This window comes from Homarus americanus, unplaced genomic scaffold (assembly GCF_018991925.1).
Source record: "Homarus americanus isolate GMGI-L3 unplaced genomic scaffold, GMGI_Hamer_2.0 scaffold52512, whole genome shotgun sequence".
In the NCBI taxonomy this organism is placed as follows: domain Eukaryota; kingdom Metazoa; phylum Arthropoda; class Malacostraca; order Decapoda; family Nephropidae; genus Homarus; species Homarus americanus.
In genome coordinates, this window is record NW_024735442.1 from 9090495 (window position 1) to 9109915 (window position 19421).

At 43.8% G+C, this 19421-nt stretch overlaps 1 protein-coding gene across 1 annotated transcript; it reads left to right on the top strand.

Moving 5' to 3' along the window:
- The first annotated feature begins 9285 nt into the window (after positions 1-9285).
- On the top strand, positions 9286-9630 carry LOC121870903 (zinc finger BED domain-containing protein 5-like). The gene has a single exon (XM_042372875.1). It carries the CDS (start codon positions 9286-9288, stop codon positions 9628-9630), a length of 345 nt encoding a protein of 114 aa, XP_042228809.1.
- Positions 9631-19421: the final 9791 nt, after the last annotated feature.

The following is a 19421-nucleotide window of genomic DNA, read 5'->3' on the forward strand; positions in this document are numbered from 1 at the left end:
CAAATTTACATTACGGGACTAATCAAAGTGACTGGGTTTCTCTTTTGGCTTGGTTTTGAAGTTCATTTACTCTCCATTCGTGTTCTTTCTCCCCTTCTCTTTCAATTCTGTCCATTTATTTTTTTGCTCTTTCAATTATTTCTTTCTCAAACTTCTTTTCACTTTCAAGTAGCTCCTTCTCAAACTTCTCTCGTTCAAATAAAAATTTATCTTTCAAGGTCAACTAAGGTTTTAGCTACCACATATTTTTTTTAAAGTCCCCAGGACTAGTAATAAGTCTAACCGCTTCTTCGGGAAGATACTCACTTGAGATTAGTCCTTGGAAAACTACTTCTTTTTATCTGCCTTTACGCAAACTTGTCAAGACTTGAATTTCAAAATAATCAGCTATAGTTTTCCAGTCTACTTTCCTAAGGTCTGCACCTTCGAGTTTTACAACAGTAGGATTAGCTATGAAATCAGCAATATCGATTCTAGACAGGATTATTGATCAAGTGATTTCAAAACTTAAAATAATCTTAGTGTTTACGAAATAGAAGAATTCCCTTTCAAACCGCTTGCATATTTTAACTCACAAGCAGAGGCTGATCATCAATCATTCTGGCATTTTATATAAAGTACACCAATATTAAGATAGGATTGTAGACCCTATGAAATTTTATGCCTACGGGGTAAGAATACCGATTAGGAATTCATGGATGACAGGGCCCTTCGTCCACTATCGCAGGGGAAATCTGTATGAAAAGGCGCTCAGGAAGTAATCCTTGCCAAAATAAGTATTGCTTAGAGGAAGATAAGTGTAACAAAAGTTACAAGTCTACTTTCAGAAATGCCCTGCTCAAAACTAAAAAGTAAACGTCTTAATTACACACAGATTTCAGCCGCGATCTACGTTTGGTAATAAACCCTGATTCCTTTATTACAAAATGGAAAAAAAAACAAGCTTACACTGTTTGGCGAAATAATTTCACAGGTTCAAGCATTCCGTATCCCTTACCAATGTGACTAATGTTCAATTTAAGCATTAGAGGGTATGATGAATTAATGTTAACCAAACTTACACTAAAATACGTATGAACAGCTAATTGACTCCACGTCAGAGCTTACTTGTAAGGAGTTCACTCGTTATTGGCAATTTTGACAGCTAAGGTTAAAGAAACGGCTCTTACTCAATGTAAACATTCGTGGTTATAACCACATATGAATTAGTTTACTTGGATCTTATTAATGTTACAAGTATTACCCTGTTATGAATATGAACACTTACTTAAACACACTACAACTGCATTAGTGATTTATCAGCTTAAATGGCTGGCCAAATCACTCACTACCTCCGAATTCAAGTGCATTTACAGGAGGCTTAACACTATATAAACAACCTGAAGTCAATGCACTGAAAGCAATCAGAAAAAAGTGTTAGCAGACAAATATAACTTGGACTGCCAACATAGCCAGAAATATTAATAATACCGACTAAAAACGGTCCTGTATTTTTGTCATGTAACATCAAGTTTTAATGCAGAGTTGAAATACTGAAGTAATTAATATGAAATAAAGTGAAACTCAATGCAAACAGTAAGTGAAACATTAGCTCCTGGGACAGGCAACCCATATGTTATAGAAACTGAGCAATTAAGAAGGCAAATGTCTTAAGTTCCATTACTATGACTTGCTTTTATTTAATCTCAAAATTTAAATGGTTTCTTTACCTGTGTGTGTGTGTGTGTGTCGAAGGGCTTTTTGATGGAAATCATTTGGTTATAAAACCTTGTAATGCTCATGCCCAATTACATAACAAATGACAATCTGTTTGTATTTTAAACATTTCTAATTGTGGTTTACTGTTGGTTTAGTTATTATACCATCACTTTGCTTTATTTAATATTTGACTCAACACCCATGGTTGACATAACAACACCCAAAACAGTATAAAGGGTAGGACGTGAAAATTTCCAAATGATTTTTATATAATATTCTTAAAACAAAATCAACACAAAACACATATACAGGGGTAAAAAATAATGTACTCGGCTGTACTAATAAACATTAAAAAATAACTGGCCAGTAGATAACGCGGTGCCCAGGTAGTATAAGTAACAGTTACTTAATCTTCACGACAGAGTAGACAGGGAGAACAAGTAGCCGATGGTGGGGGGAATAGGACTAATTTGGTAATCCAGGGTTAAGGTAGACATCACCTGTCATAGATGGCGCGCCCAACAGCCGGCGATGGTTTTACACCAATCAGGAGCCATCTCATGACATGTGTTCTTACTAGTTTATTACTGGTTAACTAGTGGTTTGGATAGTGTGAAGTAAGCCGTGCAGATAAAGGGGACAATGTAATGTATATAAATGGAAGTGCGACTCTTCTATATATATATATATATATATATATATATATATATATATATATATATATATATATATATATATATATATATATATATATATACAGAGAGAGAGAGAGAGAGAGAGAGAGAGAGAGAGAGAGAGAAGAGTCGCACTTCCATTTATATACATTGCATTGTATCATGACTTACCCCTCACATACTAGCGTTCATACCACTAGAAGAATAATATTCCTCTACTATAACTATTAAGTGTAATGTCACATCACTGGGACGACCTAAATCAAACTAATAAAATCAATCTGCTATAACTGAGTAATTCATCAAAAAACTCTAGTACTTAATCACGCACCATGATCCCTTCTCTGTTCGCTGCTCTGGCTGTAGTAAAATTAATGGATGTATCCAATTGTAATTAAGATTCTAATTAAGATCTGGGTTCGATGTGGTGCCCCAGTCGCCAGATTAATTATGTGTATTACAGTCGAGATACTGCTGGCACTGTACAGTGTACACCCTAGGGGAGGAGGAGTACTACAGGCACTGTACACTCCAGGGAAGGAGGAGTACTGCAGGAACTGTGCACTCTACGGGAAGGAGGAGCACTACAGGCACTCTATACACTAGGGGGAGGAGGAGTACTACAGACACTGTACACTCTAAGGGGAGGAGGAGTGCTACAGGCACTGTATACACTTGGGGGAGGAGGAGTACTACAGGCACGCACACTCTAGGGGAGGAGGAGTACTACAGGCACCGCACACTCTAGGGGAGGAGGAGTACTACAGGGCACCGCACACTATAGGGAGGAGTACTACAGGCACTGTATACACTGGGGAGGAGGAGCAGACACTGTACACTCTGGGGAGGACTGTATACACTAGGGGAGGAGGAGTACTACAGACACTGTACACTAGGGAGGAGGAGTACTAGGCACTGTACACTACAGGGCAGGAGGAGTACTACAGGCACTGTACACTCTAGGGGGAGGAGGAGTGATGGCACTGTACACACTAGAGTTACAGGCACTCTAGGGAGGAGGAGTACTACAGGCTCTCTACACTCCAGGAGAGGACTACTGCACTCTGCACTAGGGGAGGAGGAGTACTACACTGTACACTCCTACAGCACTGTACACTGTAGGGAGGAGGAGGAGCACTGTACACAGGACAGGCACTGTACTATACTACAGGCACTGTACACTAGGGGAGGAGGAGTACTACAGGCACTGGTGGGGAGGGAGTACTACTACTCACTGTACAGGCACCACTGGAGGGAGGAGGACTGTACAGGCACTGTACACTGGGGGAGGAGGACTACAGGCACTGTACACTGTGGGGAGGGACTACAGGCACTGCACTAGGGAGGAGGAGGCACTGCACACTGTAGGGGGAGAGGAGTACACTGGGGGAGGAGGACTACAGGCACTGTACACTAGGGAGAGGAGTACTACAGGCACCTAGGGGAGGAGGCACTGTACACTGTAGGGGAGGAGGAGTACTAGAGGCACTGTACACTCCATGGGAGAAGGAGTACTACAGGCACTGTACACCCTAGAGAAGGAGGAGTACTACAGGCACTCGAAACTCTAGGGGGAGGAGGAGTATTACAGGCACTGTACACACTACAGGGAGGTGGAGTACTACAGTCCCTGCACACTCTAGGGGAGGAGGAGTACTGCAGGCACTGTACACTCTAAGGGGAGGAGAAGTACTACAGGCACTGCACACTCTAGGGGAGGAGGAGTACTATAGGCACTGTACACTCCAGGGAAGGAGGAGTACTACAGGCACTGTACACTCTAAGGGGAGGAGAAGTACTACAGGCACTGTACACTCTAGGGGAGGAGGAGTACTACAGACACTGTACACTACAGGGCAGGAGGAGTACTACAGGCACTGCACGCTATAGGGGAGGAGGAGTACTACAGGCACTGTACACTCTAGAGGAAAGAGGAGTACTGTTGGCACTATGCACTCTATAAAGGAAGGATGACTACTTCTGACACTGTAAACTCCATGGGTGGAGTAGCAGTGCTGGCAATACACACTCTAACGGGAGTAGCAGTACTGCTAGCACTATAAACTCCAGGGGGAGGAAGAGTACTGCTGGCTCTATACACTCTAACGGGAAGAGGAGTACTGTTGGCCCCATACCCTCTAAAGGGAGGAGGAGTACTGCTGGCACTGTGCACACCAGGGGGAGGAGGAGTACTATATGCACTGTACACTCTAGGGGGAAGAGGAGTACTGTTGGCACTATGCACTCCACAACGGGAGGATGACTACTTCTGGCACTTTAACTCCATGGGTGGAGTAGAAGTGATGGCAATACACACTCTAACGGGAGTAGCAGTGCTGCAAGCACTATAAACTCCAGGAGGAGGAGGAGTACTGCTGGCTCTATACACCCTAACAGAGGAGGAGTACTGCTGGCTCTATACACTCTAACGGGAGGAGAAGTACTGCTGGTACTCTACACTCTAACGGAAGGAGAAGTAATTCTGGCTCTATACACTCTACTGGGAGGAGGAATACTGCTGGCTCTATACACTCTAACGGGAGGAAGAGTACTGCTGGCTCTATACACTCTAACGGGAGGAGAAGTACTGCTGGCTCTATACACTCTAACGGGAGGAGAAGTACTGTTGGTACTGTACACTCCAGGGGAGGAGGAACACCACAGGCACTGTACACTCTGGGGAAGGAGGAGTACTACAGGCAATGTACACTCTAGAGGGAGGAGGAGTAATACAGGCACTGTCCACTCCAAGGGAGGAGGCGTACTGTAGGCACTGTACACTCTATGGGAGGAGGAGTACTACAGGCACTGTGCACTCTAGGGTGAGGGGGAGTAATACAGGCATTGTACACTTTTGGGGAAGGAGGAGTACTACAGGCAATGTACACTCTAGGGGGAGGAGGAGTAATACAGGCATTGTACACTTTAGGGGGAGGAGGAGTACTACAGGCAATGTACACTCTACGGGGTGGAGGAATACTACAGGCACTGTACACCTCAGTTGGAGGAGGAGTACTACAGGCAATGTACACTCTAGGGGGAGGAGTAATACAGGCACTGTAAACTCTAGGGGAGGAGGTGTACTATAGGCATGGTACACTCTAGGAGAGGAGGATTACTACAGGCACTGTACACTCTAGGGGGAGGAGTACTACAGGCAATGTACACTCTAAGGGGTGGAGGAGTACTACAGGCACTGTACACCTCAGTTGGAGGAGGAGTACTACAGGCAATGTACACTCTAGGGGGAGGAAAAGTACTACAGGCACTGTATGCTCTAGGGGAGGAGTACTACAGGCAATATACACCCCAGTTGGAGGAGGAGTACTACAGGCAATGTGCACTCTAGGGGAGGAGGAGTACTACAGGCAATATACACCCCAGTTGGAGGAGGAGTACTACAGGCAATGTGCACTCTAGGGAGAGGAGGAGTACTACAGGCAATGTAAACTCTAGGCCCTAGAGTCTAGGGGGAGGAGGAGTACTTTTGGCACTATGCACTCTACAACGGGAGGAGTACTTCCGGCACTGTAAATTCCATGGAAAGGAGTAGCAGTGCTGGCACTATTTACTCTAATAGGAGGAGCAGTACGGCTGGTACTGTAAACTCCAGGGGAGGGGGGCGATTACTGCTGGCCATATACACTCTAAACTGAGGAGGAGTACTGTTGGCACTATAAATTCCAGGGGAGGAGTAGCACTGCTGGCACTATACACTCAAACGGGAGGACGAATACTGCTGGTACTGTACTCTCTAGGAGTCTAGGAGGAGAGGGAGTACTGCTGGCACTATACACTGTAAAGGAAGGAGGACTACTGTTGGCACTATAAACACCAGGGGAGGAGTAGCACTGTTGGCACTATACACTGTAAAGGAAGGAGGACTACTGTTGGCACTATAAACTCCAGGGGAGGAGTTGCACTGCTGGCACTATACACTCTAACGGTAGGACGAGTACTGCTGGTACTGTACACTCTAGGGGGGGGGGATTACTGCTGGCCACATACACTCTAACGGGAAGAGGAGTACTGCTGGCACTATGCACTCTAACGGGAGGACGAGTACTGCTGGTACTGTACTCTCTAGGAGCATAGGAGGAGAGGGAATGCTGCTGGCACTATACACTCTAACGGAAGGAGGAGTACTTTTGGCACTATAAACACCAGGGGAGGAGTAACGCTGTAGGCACTATACACTGTAAAGGAAGGAGGACTACTGTTGGCATTATAAACTCCAAGGGAAGAGTAGCACTGCTGGCACTATACACTCTAACGGGAAGACGAGTACTGCTGGTACTATACACTCTAGGGGGAGAAGGAATACTGTTGGTACTGTACACTCTAGGGGGAGAAGGAGTACCACTGGTACTGTACACTCTAGGGGGAGAAGGAGTACTGCTGGTACTGTACACTCTAGGGAGAAGGAGTACCGCTGGTACTGTACATTCTAGGGGGAGAAGGAGTACTGTTGGTACTGTACACTCTAGGGAGAAGGAGTACCGCTGGTACTGTACATTCTAGGGGGAGAAGGAGTACCACTGGTACTGTACACTCTAGGGGGAGAAGGAGTACTGCTGGTACTGTACACTCTTGGGGAGAAGGAGTACTGTTGGTACTGTACACTCTAGGGGAGAAGGAGTACTGTTGGTACTGTACACTCTAGGGAGAAGGAGTACCGCTGGTACCGTACACTCTAGGGGGAGAAGGAGTACCGCTGGTACTGTACACTCTAAGGCAGTGATTCTCAAACTGGGGTCCGTGGCACTTAGCTAGGTGGTCCGTGAAAAGTTTTTCAGAAATAGTGCGTTTAACGTTTGTGTGAGATTTGGCGATTCCAATTCGCAGGATATTTTGTATTTGGGTTGAAATAAACAAACGCTTTGGACAATGATTTATTCTTTGATTATTGACAATATTTGTATGCGTCATGGTATATACAGTAGGTACTATAAATTGCCATTGTGTTGTTTTTGTTTTTTGTTTTTGTTTTTAACAAACTGACCAGACTGGATAGACTGCTTTGTTGGGTATGCTATAACTGATCCATGTCGTCTATCATTAGCACTAAGTTTACTGTGTTTTTTCGTTCTGTTGCAAATGCTGAAAAGATTGCATTGCACTATTAATAATAAATTTGTGTTGTTTTACCGCTTGATATGCAAATTAAACATGAAACATCAATTAAGTGAAGTTGGACACACTCTCAAGGCAGGCCCTGAGGGAGGGAATGTGGAGGGTTGGAGGCAGGTGAGGTGTAGTAACGGTGTAGTATTATCTCAATTTCATTATTACCCCCAGCAGGCTACTGCTCATGATGTTATGTTTATTTTATATGTCAATTGTTTGCATCCACAGTGTTTTATGGCAACTTAAACCAAGTTTGTTTAACTTTCCCATATCTGGTCCCAGTAATTCGCATATTTATACACCAAATTTTAAGAAGATTTAAATATCGTTTCAGACAATTCCGTCATGTGCTTCTAGTAGCGAGCCGTTCGCGTGCCTGATAGTAACAACAGTGGCTCACAGTGACAGCAGCGGGCAGTCTGGTATCGTCCCTAGCTAGCTAGCTGTCATCATGGACAAGTTTGTAAAACGACCGGCATCCAACGTTATAAGTGAACTTGAAGAACCATCAAAATCGTCAGGAAAGGTGAGAAAATATGACGATAGTTATATTGAATTGGGCTTCATTGAAAACAAAGACGGGAGACCGAAGTGTGTCATCTGCACGCAGGTGCATTCAAACGATGCTATGAAGCCTGCTAAACTGAGGAGACATCGAAATACGAAACATCCGGATTGAGCGTAAGAGAGGGGTGTACTGCCAACAACAAACTACGATGACAAGTCTCACCACCATTCCCCAGAAGGCACAGCGGGCCTCCTACCTGACAGCCCAGAGGATAACCACAAGCATGAAGTCCCACACGATCTGAGAGGAGCTGCGGTGGAGATGTGTGATGTGATGATCGGGAAAGAGGCCGCAAGCAAACTTAAATCTGTACCTCTCTCAAACGACACAGTAAGGAGGAGGATTGAAGACGTGTCCTGTGACATAAAATCGCCACTTGTGGCAAGATTGCAAACGTGTCATTTATCAATTCAACTCGACGAGTCCACCAACGTGTCAAATTCCGTCCAGCTCATTGCGCTCGTTCGCTACCCATGGGATGGACACATTTTTTAGGATTTTTTGTTTAGTAAAAAGGTGACTGGGCGAGCACAGGTGAGGAAATATTCAATATACTTGATACTTTCATGAGCGAAACAACGCTGAAATGGGAGAACTGCTTTGCTGACTGCACCGATGGCTCAGCTGCTATGACTGGCCGCAAGAGTAGGGTGGTGGCAAGAATAAAGGCGCTCAATCTGCAGATTGTAGCCACGCACTACATGCTGCATAGGCAGGCTCTCGCCTCCAAAGATATGGCCCCTGACCTACACTTTGTTCTTAGTACTGTTTTGTCTGTGGTTAACTATGTGAAGTCAAGGCCACTACAGTCTCGGCTGTTCGCGCAGCTGTGCAATGAAATGTGTGCAGGACATGACACACTACTGTTCAACTCTGATGTCGATGGCTCTCCCTTGGGAAAGTTTTACAGTGGGTGTTTGAACTGCGCACCGAGCTGTGCGAGTTTCTGAAAGAAGCCAAGCTCACCACCGCAGAGCTTTTTTCTGACCTAGAGTGGATAGCCCAGCTCGCCTATCTTGCCGACGTGTTCAACATATTGAACGAACTCAATTTATCCATCCAAGGCGGCTATGCCTCGATCCTGGAGGTCAGAGATAAAATCAAGGCCTTCAGGGGGAAAACCGAGATCTGGAGAAAGCGGGTCCTGAATGGGATCACCAACTCCCACAACTCAGGAAGTATTTGGTGAGAAATCCGATCCGTTGTCACCTCACTACAATGAATAAACATTTCAGTTCGTACTTCACTGATGTTGACACCGTTGCCTGGGACTGGGTTCGGGATCCATTTGTTGCCCATTCATCAGCGCGTGGTCTCAGTGGAAAGGCAGAGGAAGAGCTGTTGGAGCTGCCATGCGATGGGACCCAGAGAATCCGGTTCCGTCAAGGTGTGCATGTAGACTTTTGGCCTTCTGTTCAACAGGAGTATCCTGAACTCGTTGTTACTGCTATGAAGATCTTGTTCATTTTTCTAACTATGTACCTCTGCGAGGCATCTTTCTCAGCTCTGACAGCCATGAAGACCAACTACAGGGCTCGGATGCATGTGGAGAATGACGCATGAGTTTGCCTCTCGTCCATCCCTCCAAGGATAGAGAAGTTGTGCACTGAGAGACAGGCCCACATCTCGCATTAATAATGAGACACATTTGATATTGGTGTGAGAGAGAGAGAGAGAGAGAGAGAGAGAGAGAGAGAGAGAGAGATTGAATTTAAGTGGATCTCTTATGCCATTTCCCTGGTGGAGATATGTTGCATTTATCGATTTTGCGTGTTGTATGTGTTCACTTGTAGAAAAGTGATAATCCTCATCTATCCACTTGCCTACCAACCAACATAACTGTCGTCAGTGTGGTAGAGAGGGGCTACTTAGTACATGTGTATTGGATGAAGGATGGTGTTTTCTTCCTCCTATTTTGGATTGTACCTTTTTATTTGAATTGTTCTTTTGAGTTTTAATACCATCAAAGGTGCCACTTGGGGATGGGGGTTAAAGATTCTTTTTGGCTACGGTTTGTGTGATTCACAGCTTTCCCTGAGTGTTAATATTCTGAAATGGTGCACAGATATATCCAATACATTTCTTTTCATTTGTGCTTGTTTGTCCACATAACCTATATAGAAGTGTGAAAAATAAGCCCAATATAAAATTATTTGGGGGGGACATATGTCAGGGGGTCTTCGGTTTATTTTCTCTCATATAAGGGGTCCTTGGTTGAAAAAAATGGACAAGGACTGTCGAACACTTCACAATGACGTCTCTCACGACCGGCCCTTGACGTGGGTAGAGTCCTCCTAAGCAAGATATAATATTTCGCTACAATTTATACAATATTAACACCCGACATACGAGCATAATAATGTGTCATAAATCAACAAAACAAGTAAATTACCACAGAACAAAAAACACATCAAAGGTTCTCCTACCCATGCACTCTGGCTGAGGGATGGAAGTCCTGTGACTACTTCACTTACCCTCCCAGCGATCATCACCTCAGTTCCGGGTTGAGTAACCCAACACTGACAAGACACACGTAAACAACCCTAAACAACACCATCACCAATTTTCCCTACAGTTTACTGCTTTGGAGGGATTCAAATTCAAATTCAAAATATTCATTGAAAAATACATCAAAAGGAGCTAGTTAGCATGCTAACTAGCCCGCCCAAAACTAGTCTTAACAAGAGCTCTTTAATTTTTTTACAAATCATATGTCAGATATGTATACAACAAATAGATAGGCATAAAATCTACATTATGTTAAATTATGTTAAACCTACAGAATTAGTAATATTCTTACCCATATTTTTGTGTATTAAATAACAATCTATCTCTAATATCAGGAATACCATCACCCATAAATTCTGATAAACAGTTACATTCCATAATATAATGATATAATGTATGGAACTTTACATAGCCACACATTTTACAAGGAATGCCATCAGTTCCTTCAATATATTGCCAATAATATTTGTATCCAAAGCATAGTTTCATCACAAATGCATCATACTTAACTGTAAAGGACCTGGGACTCAGGGATAGAAATCCCTTACCAGGCTAATCAGGATCTTAATAAAGGAAAGTCAAGGACCATGGTTTTCCGAGGAATAACAAACAACCGTTTGAGATTGGCATCTCTTTACTATAAAAATTTAACACAAAACTCTGACACCACTCAACAAACATCAAATAATTACGGGAGTCAAACAATTAATGGAAGCAAACAATTAAAGCAATCAAACAAATAATGGGAGTCAGCAATTAATGGATTCAAACAATTATAGAATCAAACCATGAACAAATATTTCCTACGGCAGTGGCCCTGGGGGAAGGTTCTGGAACATGGTGATGCACACTGAGGGTAGGGAAGCGTCCCACACTCGAGCGACGTCTTGAAATGGCAGAACACCGGGGGATAGACGGAATGAGATGTATTGACGGTCGTGGTATGCGGTAGTGGTAGATGACCAGAGAGTTGACAGTTGACAGGTGATGGTCTGGGAACACAGCCCACGAGTCCAGGACCTATGATGAGATCACAGCCAGAATTTGACGGACAGCAGGGTAGCTAGATACTGACGGTATGGCGGCTGGGTTGAATCTGCCGGTGGCGCAGATAGTGGCTGCCGTTCTCACCTCCGTCCAACCACCCCAAGTGTCGTCTGCACCAGCAAACGAGCGAGTTAGCAGCGGTAACCAGCCGGAGGATCGTTTCCGCCCTTACACTGCTCCCCCAACAAAAATCTACTGTAAGGTAGATTAAACTTAATATTAGTACACAAAGCATAATCATCTTACAACAAATGCTTAAATACACATTGCACAATAAAGAAGGGTCATAGAAAAGAATAGGTGATAACTTGATGTCCTAAACGTAAGGCCGTATCAAGGAACTGCATGTGGGGTCCACTTCAGTCCAAGTTTAAGTTTGGGCCCAATTCCAGTCGTAGAGGATTCTTCTATCTCGTCAGGTGTTGGCAGCAACTGGCAACCGAGATCAACAGACTCTGGCGTCCGAACTTCACAGGAACTCTTGCAGGGTAGTGCCTCGACTAACTCCAGCTTGGGGACGTCGTCAAGGACACGAGCAATGTGGGTCCTGCAAATATATTGCTTTAACAAATTAGCTTGATGTAATTTAGGCTTCTTAGAGGAAGGGGGTGAGAATCGTCCAACAAACTCTATGGCTACCCGAGAAGATGGTTCTGCAACGACGGGTAAGGGTTCAAGTGGAACAGGACGGACTCTACCCTTGGCGGACATACGTGGGCACTGATCACAACTCCTACAAAAAGCTCTAATATCCGCTCCCATACCTGGCCAGTAAAACTGATCAGCAACCTTCCTATAAGTTTTCCTACGAGAACAGTGACTTACAAGAGAGCTCTTGTGAGCTACAGAGAGAATGTTACGACGACAAACAGCAGGGACAACAAGTAAAAACCGACCTACTTTGGCTGGTCGCTTGGATGAAACACAAGACCTGTGTAACACCCCATTAATAGAAACAAACTTATAAACCGACCCATCTCTCACCTGATCCTCCTCCCCGGAAGTCACCTTCTCCCTTACCCGCTTCAGAGTGGCACAAGAGTCTTGAAGCTTGGCGAACTCCTTGGGCGTCACAGTCAGTGGCAACAAATTCGGCAGAATAAGGGGATACGGTCGTTTCACCTTCGCCGTCCGTGGCCCTACAGGTTGGACCTTGGCGGCAGGTGTGGCGGCGTGAAAGGGTGGCGAGGCGACCTCGGCAGGTGGCGAGTCGTCGTCGTCAGCAGGTGGCGTGAGGACTGGTGCTGGTGGTGAGGAGACTGGTGCTGGTGGCGAGGAGAGTTTTAACGTTTCCGGGTCGTTAGGGTCACGAACACCGGGAACATTTCCAATTAGGACACTAGCAAATTTAATGGGAGCTCTTACCACATTAGACCACCCAGTGAAATAGGGGCAACGCAGGTAGCACCTAACAACAGGGAACTGGTCAACACGACCTAAATAATCGGCGACACTAACCTTCGGGCAGCTGGAGATGTCAGCGTCAGGCAGGGCTTCTTCAGAGACAATAATGCACGAGCAACCAGTGTCCCTGATGAAAGTAGATGCCCTAGACCCATTTATTGTTCCACTGACAATAACGGGGGCAGCTCCTGTCTTCCAAACAAAACAAGACAAGAAGTATTCTCTGGAGATGTCGGCAGACAGGGACGTGTAAATCTCTACCGGCTTACCACTCAGTAGGCTACCCAACCTTACAGCATAGCTATCTGGGTCCACACCAAGCAGCTCGGCTACCCGTTCAAACCTAACAAGGTAGGAGGCGATGTCTTCTCCTTCACGATACACAGGCAAGCTGGGTTTTACCACATTATCTTGGATATGGCCAGCGGATTCTGGTCTACTTGAAGCATTAATCCCTGCTAGTTCCAGGTCCTTTTCTGCCTGCAACTTAGCGAACTCGAACTCTTTCTCTATTACGTTCCTTTCTCTCAATGCTGCGTTCACCTCCCCCTCTCTCTCTCTCTCTCTCTCACTGCTCCATTCCTCCATCTCTTTCTTTCTGACGTTCCTCCATCTCTCTCTCTTTGACATTCCTCTCTCGGCATTCTGTTGGGTGACCACATACTGACCAACCTCAGTACCTATCAGACCCAGGGCCACCGCTTGACCTTTCAATTCCTCAAAACTAGACAATGATCCGAAAGGCCAAGAGCAAAAAGAAAAAATACGCAACTTACCCCGCAAATAGCCAAATGTTACTTACCTTGTGGCTCAATCAAACCAATAAATGATTTGATACGACTGGAGGGAACCTTGTTCCGCACCCAGCCCAGCTTAATCAACCTCAGGTTAAAGAAACCGCACCAGGTGAAACAGCAACAAAATGCTATGACAGCATCCACAGTGCACCCCAACCAACACTAATAACTCCCCCTATGTACAAGGGAGAGCAACAAAATTAGCACAACAGGAGGATGGGATAAGCACTGAACAACACTTACTTCTGCGCCACAGACAGCAAGCGGAGCGCACACGGCGACTTACAACAAACACCTGAATGAATGTTAGTCCTCAGAAACCAAAGGTCAGAGACAAATCCTGGCAAGGTCGCCACTTGTAAAGGCCTGGTTCTTAGGGATAGAAATCCCTTACCAGACTAATCAGGATCTTAAAAAAGGAAAGTCAAGTACCATGGTTTTCTGAGGAATAACAAACAACCATTTTAGATTGACATCTCTTTACTATAAAAATATAACAAAACTCTGACACCACTCAACAAACATCAAATAACAATTACGGGAGTCAAACAATTAATGCAATCAAACAATTAATGGAGTCAAACAATTAATGCAGTCAAACAATTAATGGAGTCAAACAATTGAAGTCAACTGATAGAATGAAACAATGAAAGGGAGTCAGCAATTAATGGAATCAAACAATAAAAAGAATCAAACAATGAACAGATATTTCCTACGGCAGTGGCCCTGGGGGAAGGTTCTGGAACGCAGTGATCCACTCTCAGGTGGATGGTCCTCATTCCAGCAACAGCGGCCGATGTCTTGATATCAGGAGAACACCGGGGCACAGACGGAGGAGATGAACTGATGGTCGTGGTATTTAATTTAATTTTTTTTTTTTTTTTTTTTTTAAGGTTAAGGTGGGGAAAGGATGGAAGGCATGCTGGGGCTCAAGGCACAGCCAGACATGAGGGATGGAGAAGTCACAACATAGTCGTGGGGGGAAAGGTTGGAAAAGAAGTTTAATGAGTTAACCAGAGGGGGACGACACCCCTTGTTTTACATATTACAGAGTTTGTTGGCTAACTAATCTAACCTAGGATTTAGAATGAGGTTGCACAATGGTTATTTTAGTAGACAATGACTAAATTGATTTTACAATTACAAGTTTATTAACATCTTATACTGTATTACGTTATGGACTCGATTGTGACTTGTTAAATGTGAATTTATATCAACTAAGTTTTAATCTAAGGTGGATCACTGTGGCGGATATAGATGGGTCGCGGGTTGGGTTGTTGTAGTGCTGGCAGACTCCGGGGCCATCAGGCGTGGGGCCTCCCTCCGTTGATGTCTTCCCCGCGTAGGTGGTCTGGGCTGTGAGGGTCGTCCAGGAGCTTGTCCCAAACCTTCTTCCCTAGGCGATGGAACCTGAAGTTGAGGGCCTCTGTTTTATTTCTTAGGTGGATGGTTTCTACTGTCTCCTGGTAGGGTGGCGCTTGGCCACTGGCTGACCTCAAACACTTGTTTTGGAAGCTCTGTAGTTGTTGTAGTCTAGTCTTCCCGAGTGTGACGAGTGGTATAGATGGGTACTCCAACACAGGCCTCACCAGCGCCTTGTACAGGTGAACTTGTATCTTCTCAGGCATCAATTTAAAACTTTTTAATTTGGCTGCGGCGACTTTCGCTTTATTTAGTCTGTCCTTCACGTGGGGAATGATTCCCGTCCGAGAAATGATGAGGCCGAGCAACTTGCCTTGTTTAGAGTACTCAATCTCTTCGTCGTCGATCATCAATGGGGCCGGTTTGAATTTGGCTATGGGTATGACCTCAAATTTCGTTTTGTTTGTTTTTATTTTCCATTTATTTTCATACTCCGAGATCTCCTCTATTGCCCGAGCAGTGAGTCGCGCCATCCTTGCTGTGGACCTTCCTGGGCAGGTGACGATCTGCGTTACATCGTTGGCATACATGACGTACTCGCTGCCGACGATTGGGGGTGGCAGGTCAGCCGTGTAGAGTGTAGAGACAAGAGCCCTGAGACACGCCGCTCGATAGTGAGAATTCTTCTCCAAACTGTTCTTGCATCTTGATTTTGGCTCTGCGGTCCATAATGAAGTTACAAGCAGGCGCGTAAGATTTTCGGGTAGCCCCAGTTGTATGATCTTATACTGCAGCCCTGCGTGCAGAGGAATGACAGTCGATAGGTGAAGGTCTGGGAACACAGCCCACCGAGCCTTTGATGATATCACAGCCAGAATTTGACAAACAGCGGGGTTGGTTGTGACTGTACTGACGGCTGAGTAGGATCTGAGCCGGTGACGCAGGTAGCAGCGCCGTTCACATCTCCGTCCAACCCCCCCAAGTGGGGGTCACGCCAGCAAACGAGCGAGTAAGCAGCGGTAACGAGCAGGAAGATCGTTTCCGCCCTTACAGACTTCTTCCTTTTGTTCTTCGTTTTACTTTTCAATTGCCATTCTTCTTCTTGGTCTTGTTCTGGTATATTCTCGTAAACGTCTAAAAACGGTGTTAATGTTAATCTTAAGATATCGTTTTCTTTGGTCTTGTTTAATTCTGACTTCTTTTCTGTGGTCTTCTTGGGGTCTTGATTTTTCTTTTCTGTGGCCTTGTTGGGGTCTTGATTCTTCTTTTCTTTGGTCTTCACTACAAGGAGAGCCTCCTTGTAGCTCAGTTTTTTCTTGCTTCGCGGTCGGAGGAGGAGTGAGGGCCACCACAAGCTGCGCATTTCTTGGCAGCCGCCGAGCAGTTCGTGACCTGGTGTCCGGGTGTCCCGCAACTGCAACAGACCTCCCGAGCACGACATTTCCCTGACAGATGGCCATACCTCTGGCATTTGTAACATCTTGTTGGTCTTCTTTCATACGGTCTTACTGGGATGTTCTCCCATCCCAGCAAAACGGTGCTTGGTAGCTTCTTGGGGTAGCCAACCAGTGCAGTTGCACTGGTCAGCTTCCGTACTATTAAGAGCTGGTCTCCGATCAGCTCGGCCAGTTCTTCTTTTTCAAGGTGATCTATCTCGGTGTGGGAGATGATTCCCATTACCAAGTTGTCCTCTATGCGAACATCCACTAGTATCTGGATCCCGTTAATTTCTGTTATGTTGGCTATTTGCTGGGCCTGTCCCCATTCAGCGAAGGTAACGATAAGGCCACCACTCACTCTGCAGACGACCCTTGTCACCCCACTGATTCCTGAGGAGTCAAAAAACTTCCTCATGACAAGGCGGTTTAGTTGCTTGTGCGAAGGGCAGGTGACTGGGTACAGTCTTACAGCCTTCGCCTGGTCACAGGTCACCATCGTCAGGTTCACGTAGTACCTCGAGAGCAGAGAAGATCTTGCCTCCCCGAGGTGCAGTTCTCAGATGATACTCCTAACTGTACTTAAGTACATAGATCGTAAAACTGGTATAACAACACCATTTCCTCTATTTGACAAAACTTTCAGAGGTTTTAGCCTAGTTGTACATATATTTTTACATAAGTAATTTGATCCTTAACATTATTATTTATACTCACAAACATTCCCAGATATTTGTAACTGAATACTTTTTGCAATTTTATTTCATTTAGCCAATTTTTTTTCTTCCATTTACTGCCCTTGACTGAAATTTGGTTTCATTTTCATTAATGACCAGTCCCAAGTAGACACAAAGATTCTGCAGCTGATCAATGACCCCGAGAGATATCTTTCTCATTCTTACATTGGATCAGAATGTCATCAGCATAAATGATTACTTGGACTCGCCCTGGAGTTTGTAAGTAGTTATTCTGTCCATACGAATATTAAAAAGCACAGGGCTAAGAACGCCACCTTGTGGGGTACCCAACCCTAGACATTTTCTTCCGATTCATGACCTTGAAACCAGACATTCACTTTTCTGTTAGTTAAGTAATCTGTAATCCATATCAATAATTTCTCTTTTATACCTTTACTTACAAGACTTTCTAAGATCACTTCCTTATTTGACTTATCAAAGGCACTTTTAAGGTCTACAAACAGTCTACAGTTGACATTAGCATTACTAGGACATTTAATCACACAATCTGTAGTGCTTTTACCCTTTAAAAATCCAAACAAATTACTAGACAAGACGTCATCAATTTTATATAATAATCTATTTAATACCATTCGCTCCATCATTTTAGATAGACAAGATGTTAAGGATATGGGTCTATAATCACTATCGCCCTTAGGCACAGGAACAATGAGTGTCATCTTCCATTTCACTGGCAGTTCTCCATTTTCATATGACGAATTAAAGAGATCTAGAAGTGGGTTGTCCTCCATATTTATAAAATAATTGATAACATCCTAGGTTAGACCATCCCTGCCAGGAGCACTAGACTTCCCTTTCTTTACAGTATTCAGAATTTCGTTCTAAGTAAGAGGAACACAGGTTTCCTCACATACAGTACTTTGGATATTCACCCACCTTCGCCTCATGGATCTTGAATTCCTCAAGAAAATCTGAACGTTACTTCGGAGACACTCATAATTAGATGGATACGCCCATTTATTTATTAGTTCATTAGCTTTGGCGTTTGGATTGTGATGAACAATAAATTTCTTCTTGACTCCTCTTACCTTATTCACACCATCCCAAACCTGATTCAAAGATTTTGATCAAGCTATCTCTCTCAAAATACCACTCCAATACATATTTCTGGCTTTCTGCTTTATCTCTGTTGTACACTCTGCCACTTCAATCAGAATTTCCCGGTTTTTCATTGCTAGGATTTTTACTCCACTTACTATGACATTTCCTTAGTAACTTATTCCACCCCTTTACAATCTTATCATTATAATACCTAGGCTTAGGTTTTGTGGTATTTCCATACTTTTTCCTTGGCTTATTCAAAATGGAATCAATCACGCCTAACAAATCATCAGAAAATATGTTTTCATCTTTAATTCCAAAATTTTTGTACTCTTTATACCACTCACCGACTTTTGTTGCAAATTCACTATGTTGGCCTACTGTTATTGTTAACAGTAATTTTTTTTCCGGGGATTAGCCCACCCAGGCACAGGTCACTGACCCACATCTGTTCACCTAGCAGTAATGTAGGCACCTGTTGTAAATCGAAAAGTTGCGAATTCGTATTCAGGGAAAGTTGTTGGAGCTTCCAATAACTTACTGACAAAAATCTATGACTCTTCAGGCTTCTACGCCCTTAAAAAAAAACTATGATCCTTCAGGCTTCTACGCCCTTAACTCATGAGACAAAGGCAAGCATGAACTTAGCATGCTTCCCAGTTGGTTCTGCGCTTCACCTTACACAGGATGTAGGGGGGGGGGGGTGCCCAATAAAAAAATAAATAAATAAATAATAATAATAATAATAATAATAATAATAATAATAATAATAATAATAATAATAATAATAATAATAATAATAATAATAATAATAATAATAATAATAATAATAATAATAATAATTAATTATAATTATAATTATAATAATAATAATAATAATAATAATAATAATAATAATAATAATAATAATAATAATAATAATAATAATAATAATAATAATAATAATAATAATAATAACAATGTAAGGGCGGAAACGATCTTCCTGCTCGTTACCGCTGCTA

Bases quoted from the DNA above. Each gene is read 5' to 3' on its own strand.
- LOC121870903 (XM_042372875.1), top strand. From the start codon at position 9,286: ATGAATAAACATTTCAGTTCGTACTTCACTGATGTTGACACCGTTGCC.